Below are 20,193 nucleotides of genomic sequence, written 5' to 3'. Positions count from 1 at the left end.
ATCAAAATAATGTACTAAGTATATACACATTGAAAAGGTCTACAGAAAAGTCCGCGGTGGTATATGTCTATCTCTTATGGATAACCCACAATAACTTTGTGTGTGTGTGTTTGTTACTCTTTCACGCAAATACTACTGAACTGATAACAATGAAATTTAGCACACATATAGAGGGTAACTTGGATTAACACATAGGATAGTTTTTATCCCGGAAATCCCACGGGAACGGGAACTATGCGGGTTTTCCTTTGAAAACGCGGGCGAAGCCGCGGGCGGAAGTCTAGTATTTAATAAATAAACGTTTGGCTTGTAATTATAACATTTTCACAATTTTAAGAATGTTTTGAGCTTGGTTTTGAGCATATTACACCTTGTGATTAACGTGTCATTCCTTTTTATAAAAGCTTTATATAATTATTATGTAGAACGTGTGTAGAACGGAGGTATATATAGATATATTGAAGAGTTTTCATAACTTTTATTCATAGAAAAAAATATTAACAACAAAACGAAACTTAAAAACATCCAATAACAATTACCTACTAATTTACCTAATTTCTTAGCAGGCCTAAAATAGTACATAAAAGATCCGTAACTACTAACATTTTAAAATCTGAAATTATTTTTCGATAACACGTAAAAGACGTGATTCAAAATCTGTTTCTAATTTGTAAGTTTCTTTTTAAAAGAAATATTAAGCATTACATCGAAACAAACACAAATATTATGGATTCTTTTATTCGCGTTTTTAGCTAGGTAACTGATCAATATGTGAGCATTAGGTAATTGTTGTTGCTACAGCGTCTTTTTTTAGGGTTCCGTAGCCAAAATGGCAAAAACGGAACCCTTATAGTTTCGTCATGTCCGTCTGTCCGTCTGTCCGTCTGTCCGTCTGTCACAGCCGATTTACTCGGAAACTATAAGTACTACAGTGATGAAATTTGATGGGAATATGTGTTGTATGAACCGCTACAAAAATATGACACTAAATAGTAAAAAAAAGAATTGGGGGTGGGGCCCCCCATACATGTAACTGAGGGATGAAATTTTTTTTTTCGATGTACATACCCGTGTGGGGTATCAATGGAAAGGTCTTTTAAAATGATATAAAGTTTTCTAAAAAACATTTTTCTTAAAGTGAACGGTTTTTGAGATATCAGCTCTCAAAGTCGTAAAAAGTATGTCCCCCCCCCTCTATTTTTATAACTACGGGGTATAAAATTCTAAAAAAAATAGAGGTGATGCATGCTAATTAACTCTTTCAACGATTTTTGGTTTGATCAAAGTATCTCTTATAGTTTTTGAGATAGGTTGATTTAACTGTAATTTATTATATTTGCTGCTACGGAACCCTTTGTGCGCGAGCCCGACTCGCACTTGGCCGGTTTTTGTTTCTTATACCTAATCGTTTGTTTCAAGGATTACTTGTTATAAATTATGATCAAAACAATTTTTTTTGTTCTTTTTTAATATTGTAAAGCTTCTTAAAAACTAAAAAAATAGGTTACCTACCATTTTAGATGGCTTTTGTCGTACAATGTAAATTTTGCATCCGTTCATTTGAGTACATCTGCTGACATATAAAATGATTTTCCGTCTACACATGACACCTAAGTACCTAATTATATTGGCCTTGGATTCTGGGTCGAGATACTAAGTAAACTAACTGATTGTAAAAGAAAGTCCTCGAAGTTTTAAAAAGACGGAGTTCCTTAATTCGATTGCATCCTTTTTTCATATGGTTCCATTTATTTTTTATTCGTTGACGATGAAAGAAAAGAAATTGGACTAAGAATATACATCAGAAGTCTCATTACGTATGTACTTCAGTCGCTTGCAAATAACCTACACTAAAATTTTACACAAAAAATGCGAAATAAAGAATTTGGAAACAAAGGGTTAAACCGCCTTTCAAAAAATACAATTAAGGCGAAGTCCGTTTAAGTTTTGTTAAAATTGTTTATTGTGCGTTGTTTTTAAGTTTTCAAATCAAACATATGTTTTTTTCCACGTCATAAATTAATTAACAAAATATATAATTCAAGTTTAAAATAGACGTCATTCGAAGGTCATACGTGATTTGAACTGGATGTCCTTACCATAATTTTGTATATTTAAATTGAAAGAAGGTCGTATCCATAGAAAAAAGTAATCAAAAGGGATAGAAAATTTGAAAATGAGATCATTAAATACCTATATGAAAAACCGCCTTAAAAATATTATTTATGTATAAAATCGATAGTATAAAACAATATTTGAGAAAATGACTTTTATACAAAATAGCTGTCTCACATAGTGTGCAATGGCTATATTTTCCATGAAACTATACAGGCAATGGTATAATTTTAATGACCTGTTTCTTACTGACGAACGTTTATTATTGACGAAATAATAATAATTAATAAACAAACAAACATTAATAACCATTGGATAACCAACCATATTATTAGCTAGTTGACGCCCTTGACTGTGTGCTACAAAACAAATAAAAATATTATGTATTATCGAACTTAAATTCATTATGTGTTTTAGTGTTTTATATATATAGAAACGATATAGATTGATTCTTAAGACACAATAAAAAAGAATAAAGATAGGTCAGTTTTTAAAAGGGTCATCTATTGTTAGGTATTCCTCGTAAAAATTCAATAAATTGTGTTTACCTATTATACTCGATAGACATGCTAATAAATTATTTTAGCACATCCAAAGTGATAAAAATCACTCGCTCAAACAAATGGCAGCCAAAATCATTAGTCAGGAATAAAATTAAAGTTCTCTTGTATTTAGTGTAGAATGTTATTTCCGTGCTAGAAGTCGTTAGGGAAGGCCTATAGGCCTACGGCTGAGAGGCGATGACGACGAGTAAAAAAATAATTTTCTAGTTCTAAGTGTAAGATCGGCTTGTTCACAATGTTCTTCAACAAAGACACCAACAAGAGATTTGCCAAAAAAACACTCGATCGAAGTCATTTTTTAAATATTAAAAAATGACTAAGCTAAGTTAAAAAACAGACTCTCCTCGTGATAAGAACTTGGGAAATTTAACAACCAAGGATTGACGGATTTTATAAAAATCAAAACGATAACATCGTTGTAGATGTTTAAGTTAACATTTAGCAGATTTTTTGTCGAGAAAAGATTGTCTAATAAATTAGTATTGACGTGCAAACATACATTATTACTTTTATGTTAAAATGCAGGGTATATATTCAGTAAATGTAGACTTAAAATTATTTTTAACTTTTCCTTTTAAAATCAACTATGAAATCGGCTACGCACTTGAAACCGTTACCTATAAAATAGAGCATCCTACTTCCTACTAGTTTGATATTCTACACAGTTATTCCTACTTATACACATTATAAAAAGCAAAGTTTGTTATGTTATTTTTGAATGTTTTGACAGAGTACCAGTATAATATATTCCCATATTGCTCGAATAACAAAAAAATACATATTTTTTATAATATTATAGACATTAATGCGCCTTTATGTTATATTACGGTGCATTATAACACTTTGTTAAGGTTACAGGGTATCAGCATTTGACTTATAAGGTGAAAGGCTTTGACTAGATAGTCGTTAGCATATTTCATATGAAGGTAAGGATGCAGAATAGGCCATAGACGTGAATCCAAAAGTTGATTAAAATAACTAATGCCCTTACAATATTTTAAGCTGTATAAAATGCTGTATAAAATAAAAACAAAACAATAAAAGTCATCCCAGAGGACCAAAATTTCAAATAAAATGATGCATTTGTAGAATAAATTAAAATAAATTAATATTTTATTTTATTGATTTTAAATGAGGTTCTTAAAAAATTACATCGGCCTCGGATTGTTCTTAGATATGTCATGCAGCAAACATTTACCACATTGTACAATAATATTGTAGTCTTCCTTAAAATTGACTTCGGGGAATTCTCATTGCTCAACGGCTTCCTGGCAATATTCAACTGCGTGTCCAAAGTCGACGGAGTTTCGGCAACAACGCAGTTCTAAATGATCTTGCCAGTCATGTTTCCAACGGCCATAAGGCACTGGCCAAAAGGCGCAGAATCGGTTGTACACCCACCTCAACACTAGACCCACGTGTCACCGAAGGTGGTGGTTTTAACGTAGTCAATATAAAGCACTGTCGCTTTCTGAGACGTCTAGTTGTTTTGGTCCCTTAAACAGAGTAAAAGGTGGGTGAACGAACCGGTGCCAAGTGCCAATTATAACGTGATTTGTGTTATGCAATACTGCTCTTGTAACCCAGTGTAATCAATGAATTGTAAAATTTCAGCACTTATCTCAGATTTTTGCAATTGTTACGTAAATTGATGTCACACTTCAGTTAAAACTTATTTTAAACAACTTTTCATATAGTCGCTAAGCGTTAGATTTATATTCAAAGATAATTACGTGATTTAAATTCTGAACACGATTAAGTTACCCTACATGGTACTCAGTGCTGAGTAACTTCACTATTAATTGTGAAGGTTTTATTGTTTCATATTCGGTACAATACTAAGAGCCCTTTGTATTCGGACACTAGTAATCAGATAGACTGATTGTAAACGCGTGTTTTCCTTGTGCATCTTCCTTAAATTTATTTCACTTCCTTACAATAATACCAGTACGTCACTTTTCAGACAGAGCAAAATGAGGACCTTCGTAATTCTGGCTTGTTTGGTCTTGTCGGTATGTGCTGTGGAAAAATACAGTTCAAAATATGATAACTTCGACGTGGAAACATTAATTTCCAACGACAGGCTGTTAAAATCATACATCAACTGCTTCTTAGATAAAGGCAGATGTACTGCAGAGGGAGCAGACTTTAAGAGTGAGTACATTTCTGATGATTTTGCTTTACGATACATAGCATAATATTTTTTTTTTGTATTTTTAATTTATTAGTTCTCTATCGTTCTAGGCAGAATGAAAATAAGTAAAATTTTAATTTTTAGGATAAAGCCCGAATAAATCTATTTCTGAGTCAAAAATAAAACTATCGAATAATACCTACGTTTTCATATTGGTCTTAATTAAAAGTGCTTAATATGGTCTATTATGGAAATACTTAGTTTGAGTAGTATTTGAAGTCCAAAATTATAAAACTAGTATTAAAATAACATGCCAGTGACCTAGATAAACCTATATCATAAGTTATTTGTATTAATTAGTCAGGCATGTATTTCAAGGCAATTGATTAACGTCTTAAAGTGTCTCAAATATTATAATTATCGAAATGATTATTAAAAATCTATTAATTTAATTAATAATGATGTGAATAATTACGTATAAAACCACATACACATTTAAATCATAAATATAAAGTATAATTAGACGCAAATTAAAAGTAAATATTTATCTGTAATCAAATTGTCAGAAGTAGGCGTCCTCGGACCATGCAATATTTTGTTATGTACCTACTAGTACTTAATGTAAATCTTGCAAGACTGATCATGTATCATTGCCCACTCACGACGCTATGTGCAGTGGGTACCAATTATCCACATACATATTTAACCAACGTCTTTTAAGGACGAGTTGCGTTTAAATGCACTTTACATAAAAGGTCGAGGTTTTGGACTCAAGGATAATTTGGTGTTAACCTTGGCTTACTAATATTATGGACAACTTATTCAGATTTCGTAACATTGTTATTATGCCTAAATAGAAATTAAATCTGTTATAAGTTATTTATGATAAATAATACGCGCACGCATGATAAATAATACGGGCAATACGCACCCGTGAGCTTTAAAAACTTGTATTGATAATTTAAGAAATATGTTATATTAAATACTCGCGTTGATATTTTGCTTACATCATACCGGTTGTTTACAGTTTAGTGAAGGGACAGAAATAATTTAAGCCGATAAACAAATCTCCGGACCATAATTTTATGTTTAAATATTTTAATAACATGAGCTGGTCTCTGAAGTTGAAATACATATAAAAGATTTCTGTTATTAAGAAAAATATTTTTTTCAGAATACCTCCCAGACGCAATTGAGACAACTTGCGCTAAATGCAGTGAAAAACAGAAGGGTAACATAAGGAAAGTAATCAAAGCCATCCAACAGAAGCACGCCAAACAATGGACCGAGCTCGTCGAAAAGAACGACCCATCAGGCAAACATCGTGAAGCCTTCGATAAATTCATCCAAGCCAGTTAAACAACTCCTAGCAATAGCATATAAATTACGTTAAGAAATAGCTTTAGATACTCATCAATTTCCAAAATGTGATACTCCAGAAAGAGACCAGACAGGCCTGCATTTTTGTTAAATAAGATCAATTGGATTGAATGTTATTTATTTAAGCGGTGTAGACTGATATTGTAATAAATTGTTACGATTAGATTTGTGTTTTTTTTTGCCGTATCTGCCTGTTCGTCAAGCAGTTATAATACAACAAGAAATGGTTAATTTTCCACAGTCATGACATCTACATATTAAACAAAACCATTCTTTGTTTATGTTACGTCTGCATCGTGAGTTTTTCCTTAATCATTTCTATGAATTTACTCACTATAATAAAAAGTAAATATCACCTCAGAAATTGTAAAAATAAGTTGATTATTTTTGCAGTAATCTTACTTATTTTTAAGCGGGTTTACGATTTACATCACATTTGTGTTCATAAAAATTTTGGCAACCTCATTAAATCCACGGACGAAAGAACCAGTATTAATTGTTTACTTATAGCAGATGATGATTGTTTAACTCAAACTTTATTTAATTAACTTATTTAACTTGACATCTTTTAGAAGTGTATAATATCGCGGTTTATCTTTCCTCATCTTAAGTTGTTATGATTGTTGATGACATCATTTTTTATTACACCTTAATATTATTTATTTAATTTCAAATGTAGATAAAACAAAACTTGTTATGTATATAAACATAAATGTAATTGTTTCTTGAAACTGGGGGGCTACTATGATACCTATACAGGTCGTCTAGCGCAATCAGTTTCCACATTGGAAATAATACTGCTTTAGGATATCATGGTAACCCCCCTTATTCCATCGACATGATCTGAATATTTCTCCCTCTGAACAATGACATGTTACATGTGACACGTGATAGGCTTGTCGTAAATCTGCGATCGATTGATCCGGATTGAGATCGTATATTGAGTAAGCTTGTGGTAGTTGCATGTGTGTTTGTGTGTCAGCCGGGGCCGGTTGCGCCAGCCGCTGCACCGTGACGTAATCAGCATCAGTTGTATAATGCTTGCGTGTAGTTTGCTGTGCGCAATCATTTCAACGTCTATGCTTGATTATCCATATTACTTTACAAATATTTAGATTTGGGATTTGTGGTGGTTTTTCTGTAGTGTATTTAGTATCAGCATTGCACCCGTGCGAAGCCGGGGCGGGTAGCTAGTGAATTTATAAATTAGAAAAGACCAGCTGATATTGCAAAGGTATAAACTTAGGGGAAAAAAAATTAATATATTTTGCTAACATGTTTATTCTATTTTAATAAATTAACTAATTATTGTAATTTGTAATGCTCCACCGTTTCTTGTCAATTCGAAATGCGTTGTCTCCGTTTATCATCCCTAAACATTTTTTACATGCAATTACATTTGCGTTTTAATTTCCTGTCAAAAATGCTGTAAAAGTTTTTTCATATTCATGATTAGGATCATATTTGGCTTGAAGCGCCACGGCCATTTCTGGTTTCTTTTCATTTACTGTTTTGACCAGTTTCCTCATTTTTTCCTTTTGATCATCGGTACATTTTGCACAACCTTCTTTGATCACCTCTGGTAGAATACCTGTAACATAACATCAATCGTGTCATAACAAAATTGTTAGTCGCAGGAAAATAAATAATTTCGCCGTTTATCAAGGGCTCGTCATTTTACAAACGCTCTTTGTAATATGCCGAAAACTTACTTAATACGAACCTAACCTAACCAAGCTAATGAAGTTATTCGTGGTAATAAAATCAGTACAAGATTAATTTCTTCTCTTTTATATTATTTTCAATTAGTAATATAACATACAAGTTTTATTGCGCCTTTAAGTTTTTTACAATAATTGTGTAGCATTTATAAAAACTTGTATCGTTGTTGCCAACTGTTTGCTAATGAAAAGCTCTAAGTATGTATAGCAAAAAAAAAAATGGAGATAGGTAAACTGATGGGGTACTCCCCAATGCCAATTACGACTGAATTCAAGTTTTAGTCTAAATTAATATTATAAAAGTATTATATTTGGCTGATTTATTACGATCTAAATCAAAAACTGCTCGACAGATAGGCGATTTTTTTAATCCCGAATAAACCCGGTTGCTAATTACTAATTAAACAACTGTAAATTGAAACATTACCTTTATAGTCTTCAGCGTATTTCGCGGTACATGGTCCTTTGTCCACAAAGCAGTTGAGATAGCTCATAAACAGCTCATCATCAGCTATAACACTGTCGACGTCGATTTCACTGTACTTTTCATCGTATCCAAATATCGCCGTTGAAAATAGGAGCACAAGGGAAAGCGCCGCAAATGCCATTTTTTCTAAAATAAATAAATTTTTCGTTTTTGAATTAATTTCAGGAATATGAATTAAATAGAACTCTACTTAATAAGAAAACTTGATGTGTACAAATTCGGGTGTATGTCGTAAATTTCATTTAACCTAATCTATCTATTAGTTCAAAATTAAATTATATATTCTATAATTTGAATAGATAACTACGTGCGTATAGCAATTTTAAATATCTTGCGCGCATTTAAAAATTTATCTTGACACAATAATGCAATAAAAATATTAAATATTAAATAATTTACAAATTATATTAAAATATATGAGTTTGCTTGATATTATAATCATTTTAGGAAAAAAAATAATCTACCTCAATAAAAAAAATTTTTCAAGTCACAACTCAGTACTTTAAGCGAAGTGATGCAATCCTATAGAGTTCAGAAAATTTATACAGTAAACAACGGAAACATGCAATTATCTTCCACAATAAGGGTTATTAGCAAAATTTTTAAAACTATTATTAACTCATTTTTGTATTATATATGCAGGTGTCATTATTTTAAACAATCTAAAATTATTTTAAATCCCCTCCTCTTCCGTGCTTAAACCCGGAAAAGCACTATTATAATTTTTATCAAAATCACGATAATAATATTAGAATTATATAATGCCAAATGGATTTTCAATTGCTGTTTTATAACGAGAGAAAATTATGTGAATAAATATCGTCCTTCAATGTAGCATGTTTCAGGGGAAATACATTTTATTCGTATGTTTCTCTCCATACTGTTAGGATATCATATTACTGGAACTCTTATAATTCAATTTTTTACTAATGTAGTAAACAATAGGTACAATGCAGCAATTTAATGTGCTTTTTATATTGGTGATTTAGTTCATGCAACGATAATTGCCAAAATGTAGCTGCTGAATGACTGAAATTTGAAAGGAAAACATGGACTCGTCTTATTTACGTAAGTATTCAAAGTTTGGGTTTTTATAAAAATTGCTTTTTTTTTGTATAAATTGTTAAAGATTTAACATTTAAGAAAAGTTTCGTGAATGTAGTATCCCAATTATGCGCGATTTAAAGTTCTCAGAATGTTTTATTATTTTATATTTATGTATGTTATATAAGAACCTGTACTGTACAATTAATATTCAGAAAACATAAAAAAAACATATTATAACAAAAGAAAATAATATTACATTGTACATATTTTTATAGAAGTTAAACAATTGACATTATAATAATCGATTAGAATGCAAAAGAGAATTTAATTAATTTATTCCATTATTACTAGTTGCATCTCACTGTAGTACCTACTCGCGGTGATAAATTTTAAAACAATCACTGTATCCGAAGTAAAAGGTCATTTTTATGGGGTATTTTTATCCAGTCCATGAAATAAAAATCGTTTTTACCGCAATCAATTCAATATTTCATTATCATTGAAATAATTACTATATTAAATTTATTTATTTATTTATTTATTTAAATAGGTATACACATCACAGCTGACAATTTTGGCTAATAGTCCATTGAAATGTTACATTTTTTAGGCCTAACCTTGCGTTTTTTAGAGGACGCAATTTTATTTTTTTGATGTGTAGGGGGGGTCAGTGTGAAGCTATCACCAAGTTTGTGGGGTCGCCACCCTTGTCCCACGGCCGCCATCTTGAAAATAACGGTTGAAATGGTTTTAACGATATATATCTTAAACTATTTATCTGATAATAAAACAATGTTAACATTATTTGTTACAAATTAAATTCTCTACAACTTTGATTGAGTAACTTTTTGTCGTAGAACTATAAATAAAAAAGTTATAAGCGAAAATGTTTAGAAATTAGAGCTATTTATATTTTTCAATAAAACTTTTTTTTATCATTTTACGAAGAAAGATATAAGACCATTTTTGTAGATTGTTTTTCGAGGAACAACTTTTATGTACAACATTTTTTCATTACGTCAATAGGTAAGGTTTTACAGCGCTCAGAAGTGAGTACTATTTTTCAGTAGTAACTATACATAATATATTGGCTATTGGCTCTTTTCCCAGACTCCACAACAATGGAAGCACACTGCAGAACAATTCACCCTGCTTTTCGACGTAAAAAAAAATGCGCTTCCAGACTCTGCCTCCTGGGTGGTGGGGAAAAGAGTCAATAATTAATTATTAATAATATTGTAAAATTAATAATTAAAAATATTATAATAACAAAAAAAATAATTACTGGTGACAAATTATTATTAGTACACACATAATATATCGTATTCTGTATAGTAAAAAGTACTTAAAATAGTACTCACTTCGGAGGGCTGTAAAACCTTAGCTATTTACTTAATGAAAAAATGTTGTAAATAAAAGTTGTTCTTCGAAAAATAATCTACAAAAATGGTCTGATATAATTTCTTCGTAAACTTATAAAAAAAAGAAGTTTTATTGAAAAATATAAATAGCTCTAATTTCTGAACATTTTCGCTTATAACTTTTTTATTTATAGTTCTACGACAAAAAGTTACTCAACCTAAGTTGTAGAGAATTTAATTTGAAACGAATAATGTTAACATTGTTTTATTATCAGATAAATAGTTTAAGAGATATATCGTAAAAACCATTTCAACCGCTATTTTCAAGATGGCGGCCGTGGGACAAGGGTGGCGACCCCACAAACTTGGTGATAGCTTCACATTGACCCCCCCTACACATCAAAAAAATAAAATTGCGTCCTCTAAAAAACGCAACCCCAAATGTAACTTTTCAATGGACTATAATAATTATACACAAATTTCATCACATGTTGCGGTAAAGCCAGCCAAATTGTATGTACACAGCACAATTGAGGTTAAAAAAATTATTAAAAATTACATTATTTAGCACAATTCATAGATCAAGTAAAATATTTTTTTTAAATACATGTCATAAAATAAATTGAATCTAAATCATAGTACAGATAAATATCACACCAATATAGCTACAATACATTAAAATTACAATACATTATATTTTTATAATCAAGTTTATTATTAAAGTAGTAGAATTAAAAATAGTGCCTGTATAAAAGTACTATCAACGTTATCTCGAAGGAGTTGAACTTGTTTCACTTATCATTAGATGTTTTAGATTTCTTGCTTCTACCACAGAATACTTAATAGTAGCTAACGCTACTTCTACTTCTCCTTCTTAAGAGACTAGTAGATGATCTGTAGACTAGTAGATGTTCTGAGACATCCGACGTGACGAATTTTCTGTTCTAGACATACTATTGTAGAAGTATTCGACACAGATGGAGTGAAACTGAACTTGCTATTTTATTGACATTTTGAAAAATTCCTCTTATAGTATTAACTGGGATCGATCCGAAGTCGAACTTGCCAAGGATTCTTGGGGAATAATAACCCAAAGGAATCAGTACCAAATATTATAATCCCATGGACGAAGGTCAAAAGTGGATTTTATACGTGCAAAGGGGAAATTAAGACGCCACATTGTAATTACAGTTATCTGCGTAATTATTAACCCACACAACTAGATCTTTGTAAAGACTATAAACAAAGAATATCCTAGAGATAAATGCTAATTAATTAACCATTGTAACATCGCTTACGTAATAAGGGATGTATAAAGGATGGTCGATGTAAGATGTGGCTCTTAGAGATGTTAACAAGTTGAGATAACAACGACAATTCATTGTTTGTATATTCGCAATTATAAGCGATTTCAATAGTTTGTTGTGTTGATATTTTTATTAAAACGACATGTAGGTATCTACTTATTTATTAATTTATTAATTGCTAATCAAGATTATTAGAACAAAATTTATTCGACTGATAATTAATGTTACCGGATGGTGGTTGGCCTTTTCTAAAATTACCTGAAAAAATAGTTATTAATGTTACACCTTCATGCTTGTTCGGATATTTAATTTTATAATTTAAAATGTAATATTTTTTCTAGTGACTCAATATGATAAAAATCACGATTTTCTTGATCGCTTGTGTCGTTGCTTTGGTGTTGGCAGAAAATGAAATAAAGGACATACAAGATTTAGATTTAGCAAAGCTTCTACAGAATGAGCGTGAGAGAAAAGCTGTATTTGCTTGTCTTATGGAACAGGCGCCTTGTGGAAAATACCAAAAGTTCAAAGGTAAGAATTAATTATGTTTATCGAATCAATTTATTATAAAGTTTTAAATAGAATCATTTAACTAAACTGCTGTACTATCAATTTACTGTATCTTAAGTAGAGCTAGGTAGTATCTATTATTATTAATTTTATTTAAAACCTCAAAATTTTAACAATTATTATACATACTAATTCAGTCTTCAATAAACCCATCAAAGCAATCGTTCAACTTCTACTATAATTCAAATCTGTTCAACTTTTATCATAGTCCATAGAGTAAAAACAGTAAGCTTTAAAATACTAGCATAAAACGACATGAATAATTAATGATTTCTGTTCTTCGATACCTAATAGATAAGTTGTCATTATTTTAGTAGGATCTAATAAGTTATTACTTATTGTATTAATTAATGTGCTTGATGTCAAAAATATTGGTTTTTACCAAGAAGCTTATAGGTTTTTACCAAGAAGCTTATATATTTATACATTGATATTAGGTACACACTATATAGGTACACATTGAGTTATATGTACTACGTACTAGAGAGGACATCGCTACTACACTATTTGTAACACGAGCTAGAGTCAATCGTCTCAAACTCATTTTTTTTTGTTACATTGATTGGTTTTAATTTATAAGTTTATTCATAATTTTTTAATAAGATAAACAATATTTATTTGTTACATTGATTGGTTTTAATTCATCTATCTATACTTATAATAAATCTGTAGAGAGGCCAATTCTGTACATGAAATATATTTAAAAAAAAACTATGAAGGGGTGATAAGGGATCGCTACTGATGCCAAAAATGCAATCAGTAAAATTTTTGTCTGTCTGTCTGTCTGTCTGTCTGTCTGTCTGTCTGTATATTCGTTATAGAAACAAAAACTACACGACGGATTTTAACCAAATTTGGCACAATTATTATTCTTCATACTCCTGGGCAGGTTATAGTAAAAGAATCATGTAAATCGGTGTAGAAACACCAAAGTTATACATGAAATACGCTATAAGTCATCGCGCGTGAATACAGAATCATGCCATAAGGATTATTTTTGTGTATCAGTTGCCGCGTTCGACGCGCTTCGCGGCGGGAGCTATAAAAAGGCGGCGGGTCTGCACCCGTTTCGCGTTGTCACGGCATCACGTGTGAACGGCTGAACCGATTTCGATAATTCTTTTCTATTATATTCCTTGAAGTACGAGGATGGTTCTTATGTAGAGAAAACGTAAATATGTACCACGGGCGAAGCCGGGGCGGACCGCTAGTACTTATAATAAATCTGTAGAGAGGCCAATTCTGTACATGAAACATATTTAAAAAATAACTATGAAGGGGTGATAAGCCGCTACTGATGCCAAAAATGCAATCAGTAAAATTTTTGTCTGTCTGTCTGTCTGTCTGTCTGTCTGTATATTCGTTATAGAAACAAAAACTACACGACGGATTTTAACGAAATTTGGCACAGTTATTCTTCATACTCTTGGGCAGGTTATAGCATACTTTTTATTACGCTACGATCAATATGAGCAGAGCAGTGAAGGGAAATATTGGGAAAACGGGAGAAGTTACTCCATTTTTTAAGCTTCCATCGCGTGTGCAGCCTTAATGGTTAAAGCTACATAGTATGTACGACACAAATGTTCTTAAATTATTATTATTATATAAAAATAAATTCCTAGACAGCATATTATGTCTATCTTTTAAAATTGACTCACAATAAACACGTGAAACTTTAATAGCTTAGCAATTTGGAGCTTTCTGATTATATTTGTCTACTCTTACGTTTACAACACTCTTACTCATCCCTAATTAAAAAAGTTAACATTATTACCTATTCAATAAAAAAAGAATCATGTAAATCGGTGTAGAAACACCAAAGTTATACATGAAATACGCTATATAAGTCATCGCGCGTGAATACAGAATCATGCAGCCATAAGGATTATTTTTGTGTATCAGTTGCCGCGTTCGAGGCGCTTCGCGGCGGGAGCTAAAAGGCGGCGGGTCCGCACCCGTTTCGCGTTGTCACGGCATCACGTGTGAACGGCTGAACCGATTTCGATAATTCTTTTTTTATTATATTCCTTGAAGTACGAGGATGGTTCTTATGTAGAGAAAACGTAAATATGTACCACGGGCGAAGCCGGGGCGGACCGCTAGTAAGTAATAAGAGGCAGAATATCTAATCGCTTGTCGCACAGGTTTTGTTCGTGGTGCCCTCTCTAGTAATAATACCTCAATGTAGGTACATTATTTTTTTTTTGTTGTCACAATCACATTTCAAAATCGTTTACATTTCAAAAACAACAACAACATTTCAAAAAGTTTTTTATTTGAATTAACTTTTATTTGTTTATTCGTACCTACACACCCGTAGCTAGAAAACATTTTTATGATAAATGATAATACCTATTCAAATGTTTTATTTCAGACTCAATAACACAGAAGATAAAAACAAAGTGCAAGGATTGTACTCCAGTAGAGAATGAAAGATATAATATGTTTTCGCAGCTGCTCTCCCTCACATATCCCGACAAATTGAACGCTTTGCGAGCTAAATATCGGCCTTAAATAAAGTAATTATTTATTGTACTATTTTGTTCATTTATAAATTTAACACCATTTTCAATTAGTTTATAACTAGGCAGTGAAATGCAGTAAGTGTTCGGTCACTAGGGTTCAATTTAGATTGCGATATACTGAATGATGATTTTATAAAGAAAAAATACGTCTTGCTTGTATGATACTTTAATTACGACTAAAAATGACAATTCAATCGGACATACCGCCCACCAAAACATATTGTTTTCAACTTAAATTCATTAACAAAAATAAACGATAGCATTTAAATAACAAAACTTCAACTTAACAATTATGATTGAGTACAGTGGACTGTATAACTGTAAAACTATAAATAATTACCTACTTACTTAAAAACTTGATTGTACATAGCTATATAATATTATGTTATGTTTTGGCAGGAATACATTAAGTTTTTACAATCTATCACATTGAAAAAGAAACAAAAATATTATGCAAAATTTTACATTAACTTTAGGTAAATAAACATTCTTACTTCAAACAACTTAAACAATTCTCAGCATAACTTTTTGTAAAGTAATATAAACAAATAACTTCAAAATTAATGTGTTTACAATTTCTTATCTTCTTCTAATTTTTATATAAAGTAATTTAGTTTCAAGAACAATTATCGATACATATTAATTTAGCTTGTAAATACATAACTCATTTTTTTAATCTATTTTATTTGGAAGTAAAACTAACTTTGATAAAGGTCTTTTTAACTCTCTACTGCCCTTACATCTTACTGTTACTATTCGTACTAAACCATCTGAGCCAGGATGGACTTCTTTCACGCAACCTAATAACCATTTAGTAGGTGGTAAATCCTCTTCCTTAATTACAACGACATCTCCAATATTTGGTGACTGAATGTTGGTGTGCCATTTACTTCGTTGTTGTAATGTGTTTAAATACTCAGATTTCCAGCGGCGCCAAAAATCCTGAGTCATCTTTTGTATACATCGCCATCTTGTGAGTAGGCCAGCATCAGCCTGCTTGTAATGAACATCAGGAACACCAATCAATGGTTCGCCAATAAGAAAATGTCCAGGTGTGAGTGGTGTTAGTGTGTCGATAGTCTCGTCTAGTTGACAAAGTGGACGAGAATTAAGACACGCTTCTACTTGGGCCAATAGTGTAGATATTTCTTCATATGTTAGTTTTGTATCTTTATTTATTCTTATCAAGTGTCTCTTAGTTGATTGTACACCAGCTTCCCATAAACCGCCGTAATTTGGCATCCTCGGTGGAATAAAATGCCATGTAGTTCCATCATTTGCCAATATAGCTGCTACTTCACTTGTAATGTTAGCCTGTCCTTTATGAAATAATTCTCTAAGCTCTTTAGCGGCACCAACAAAATTGGTGCCGTTATCGCTCCATAAATTTTCACAGTGACCCCTTCTAGCTACGAATCTACGAAATGCTGCAATGAATGCTTGTGCAGTTAAATCTGTAACGGCTTCAAGGTGTATTGCTCTTGTCGACATACAAACAAACAAACAGATGTAGCCTTTCGTGCAATGGTGACCTCGCCCTCTTGATGTTTTCAAATAAATAGGGCCTGCGTAGTCGACACCTGAGTTCAAAAAGGCTCTATTTTGATTGACTCTCATAGCAGGAAGTTCTCCCATTTTCTGAGTTTTAATCTTCGCTTTATCAATTATGCAAGTTTTGCAAGTTCGAATGCATTGCCTCACAGCAGCCTTAAGGTTAACAATCCAAAATCTGGTACGTATAAATGACATCATTAACTGTATACCACCGTGTAACGTTCTAACATGAGCATCTTGTATTATTAATTTAGCTAAATGCACCTTCTGTGGTATGATTATGGGATGTTTTGTAGATTCTTCTATATTTGCTTTTTGTAATCTTCCACCAACTTTCATAATCCCATTTTTATCTAAAAATGGAGAAAGTTTGACTAGTGTACTTCTGGGTTTAACTCTTCCTTCCTTCTCTATATCATCCAAATCTTTTTTATAAACAAGTCCTTGATAATATTTAATACACATCCTTAATACTTCTTCCATTTCTTCTACTTGTATGTATCTTTCTTTCTGAAATTCTTCCTTAGGTCTCCAAAATCTTCTACAATATGACAAAACTCTTTTCATCCGCGATAAACTCGAAAATCTTTCCCAAATTGGTATTTCAAAATCTTCTTCCTTTGTGTTGTATAAACTCTTCAACTCTAAATCTGTTTCTGGAATATCCGTTTTTGTTGTGATAGTGTTACCTTTATCTTTCAGCCATTCTGGTCCATTCCACCAAAGATTCGCACTCTTTAATTCGCAAGCTTTAATTCCTCTTGACGCGATATCTGCTGGGTTCTCAGCGGATCGTATGTGATTCCATCTGCAGCAGTCTACAACTCTCAAAACATCTGCCACTCGATTAGCGACAAAAGTCTTCCACTTACTTGGGTGAGATTGCAGCCACGATAAAACTACCATTGAATCAGTATAAGCGTATATCTGCGTGTTCGTCAGTTTAAGTAGATTTGATGTTTCTTCAATGACTTCTGCCAAAAGGGCTGCTGCACATAACTCAAGTCTAGGTACGGTAAGCTGTTTCAACGGAGCTACTCTTGTGCGAGATGCTATCATGGTAACATAGACATCATCTCTTTCATCGACGACTCTAAGGTAAACGACAGCTGCGTATGATTTCGTTGAAGCGTCTGCGAAACCATGTATCTCCACCACTTTACTTCTTGGAGCTGTGTGAAACCATCGTGGGACTTCAAGCGATTGTAATTCAAGTAAGTCATCTCTATAGCATTTCCATTCTTCTATTATGTCGCAGGGTAACTCATCATCCCATCCCTTGTTACAAAGCCAAAGTTTTTGTATCATGACCTTTGCCACTATTACTACAGGAGATAACCACCCAAAAGGGTCAAACAAACGTGCAACATCTGAGAGAATAGACCTTTTTGTCACAGGGAGTATTAATTCAGGTAAGTCTATAGTTATTTTAAATGTATCACTTCTTCTATCCCATGTTAAGCCTAATATTTTTATTATTTTATCTAGTTTGATTTCTAAATTTTCTTTAATTATATTATCATCTTCCTTTATGTATTGTATGACTTCTTCAGCATTACTGGACCACTTTTGCATGTTAAATCCTCCTCTTTTTAATACAACCTTTATTTCTTCACAGAGCTTCTTTGCCTTTTCTACATCTTCATGACCTCCCATTAGATCATCAACGTAAAATGATGTTTGAATCGCATTAGCAGCTTCAGGATATTCTAGCATTTCATCATTTGCTAATTGTTTCAGTGTTCTGACCGCGAGGAATGGTGCTGCGGCCGTTCCGAACGTAACTGTTAAAAGTTTATAGCTTCTTAATTCCTCGTCTGGATTGTCTCTCCAAACAATGCATTGTAAATTTGAGTGGTCTTCAGACATCTTAACCATTCTGTACATCTTTGTTATGTCTCCAATGAAGCAAATCTTATTAATTCTCCATAAAGTAATAAGACTGCGAAGATCTCTTTGTAGAACAGGACCTACTCGCATTAAATCATTCAGTGATAAACCGTTGGAGCCCTTAGCTGAAGCGTCGAAGACTACACGGACCTTTGTAGTCTCTTTGTCTTGTCGAATGACAGCATGATGAGGTAAGTATATAGTGTTCTTGTCATCATCATCTTCTAACTTCCTCATGTGACCCATACTAATATATTCTTTTATAACTTTAGCGTATTCTTCTTTTAGTGATTTATCTTTAGCAAATTTTCTTTCTAATTGTTTGAACCTCTTTGTTGCAGTATCCTTAGTATTTCCTATTCGTTCAATTGTTTCTTCTAAACTTTGCTTTAAAGGTAGTTGTACTATATATCTTCCTTCGTGATCTCTTTGGGTTGTTTTTGTATATATATCTTCACATTCTTCTTCTTCTTTTGTAAATATCTTCTTCTTGTTGTATAAGAACGTGTCTATTTCCCAAAAAGACTTAAGTAAGTCATTGTCTTCTCTGATGAACATACTTCTTAGTGTTTTCGTATTGTTACGGTCAGCATGTGTAGTCTGGCCAGACAAGATCCAACCAAGACTAGTCTTTTGGGCTACTAAACCGTTGTGTAGACGTATGATGCCGTCTTCAATAATTCTTGTAAAAACTTCTACACCTAGTAGAAGGTCAATGCTGCCAGGTGTTCCGTAAGTAGGGTCAGCTAAATCGATAGTTTCTATTTCCATCTGTAGTGAAATCTTCTTGGCAGGCAGAATCGATGATATTGTTTTCATCACGTAAGCTTCCATTTCAATAGGCGACGACTTAGTGTGTAATGACAATTGGACCTTATACTTCAAATCTTGTTTTTCTTCACCTATACCCGAAACTGTACCATGTACTCTTTTCTTCTTTAGGTTTAGTAAATCGACAACTCTTGACGTGATGAAAGACGCTTCTGATCCCTGGTCTACAAGTGCACGAAAACGGTGTAGTTCACCTGACTTGCTTTTTATGTAGACTATCGCCGTAGCAAGTAGAACCCTTCTACTAGATTGTGCTTCGCTTGAGTAATGCGCTGTGACTTGTGCTTCTGATGTTGTTGCGCTTGTTGGAGTCGTTGTGTTTGTGTAATCAATCCCTCGCTTCTTGTCTAAGTGTAATAGGGAATGATGTCTTCTTCTACAAATTCTGCAAGACGTTTGTTGTTTACAATGTGAAACGGTGTGATTGGGAACTAAACAATTAAAGCATAACTTATTCTTGAGTGCAAATTGATGTCTGTCTTCAATAGTTTGTTTAGAAAATTCGTTGCAGTGATAAATATAATGATTTTGCTGACAAAAGATACACATCGGCTGATTGTTACTTGTTAAATGTGAATTCTTAATATTCTTAGCGGCATGGAATGATTTTTGTGTTAACGATCTATCTTTATTTATCGTTTGTTGATTGTTCGATGTTATCATTTCCAAGGTGCGATACTTTAACTCAAGGAATTTATTTAAATC

The 20,193-nt window shown here is 32.3% G+C and overlaps 3 protein-coding genes across 6 annotated transcripts; 2 read left to right on the top strand and 1 right to left on the bottom strand.

Annotated features, from left to right (window-relative positions):
- Nucleotides 1-4,039: 4,039 nt before the first annotated feature.
- On the top strand, nt 4,040-6,355 carry LOC149481699 (ejaculatory bulb-specific protein 3-like). The gene is made up of 3 exons (XM_089704862.1): nt 4,040-4,191; nt 4,642-4,832; nt 5,987-6,355. Exons 2-3 carry the CDS (start codon nt 4,652-4,654, stop codon nt 6,169-6,171), a joined length of 366 nt encoding a protein of 121 aa, XP_089560988.1. The 5' UTR covers nt 4,040-4,191; nt 4,642-4,651; the 3' UTR covers nt 6,172-6,355.
- Nucleotides 6,356-6,500: 145 nt separating this feature from the next.
- On the top strand, nt 6,501-15,223 carry LOC149481697 (uncharacterized). 3 transcript variants are annotated; one of them, XM_089704868.1, is made up of 4 exons: nt 6,501-7,426; nt 9,390-9,468; nt 12,457-12,646; nt 15,063-15,223. In XM_089704868.1, the coding sequence occupies exons 3-4, from the start codon at nt 12,466-12,468 to the stop codon at nt 15,200-15,202; spliced, it is 321 nt and encodes a 106-aa protein (XP_089560994.1). In that variant the 5' UTR covers nt 6,501-7,426; nt 9,390-9,468; nt 12,457-12,465; the 3' UTR covers nt 15,203-15,223. The 3 variants fall into 3 exon arrangements, with proteins under 3 accessions (XP_089560994.1, XP_089560995.1, XP_089560993.1); XM_089704869.1 differs by lacking the exon at nt 9,390-9,468; XM_089704867.1 differs by lacking the exons at nt 6,501-7,426; nt 9,390-9,468 and adding an exon at nt 11,956-12,259.
- LOC149481698 (ejaculatory bulb-specific protein 3-like) lies at nt 7,426-9,212 on the bottom strand. Of its 2 annotated transcripts, XM_089704864.1 has the most exons (3): nt 8,865-9,212; nt 8,341-8,526; nt 7,426-7,783 (listed from the first exon to the last, which is right to left on the bottom strand). In XM_089704864.1, the coding sequence occupies exons 2-3, from the start codon at nt 8,519-8,521 to the stop codon at nt 7,599-7,601; spliced, it is 366 nt and encodes a 121-aa protein (XP_089560990.1). In that variant the 5' UTR covers nt 8,522-8,526; nt 8,865-9,212; the 3' UTR covers nt 7,426-7,598. The 2 variants fall into 2 exon arrangements, with proteins under 2 accessions (XP_089560990.1, XP_089560989.1); XM_089704863.1 differs by lacking the exon at nt 8,865-9,212 and having other exon boundaries at nt 8,341-8,854.
- Nucleotides 15,224-20,193: the final 4,970 nt, after the last annotated feature.

The sequence above is a fragment of the Colias philodice genome, chromosome 16, assembly GCF_061535455.1.
Source record: "Colias philodice isolate Cphi_HAF_F1 chromosome 16, ilColPhil1 Martin Lab GWU primary, whole genome shotgun sequence".
Classification (NCBI taxonomy): Eukaryota; Metazoa; Arthropoda; class Insecta; order Lepidoptera; family Pieridae; genus Colias; species Colias philodice.
Note: the sequence above shows the minus strand (reverse complement) of the source record. Positions and strands in the feature narration are given on the sequence as shown.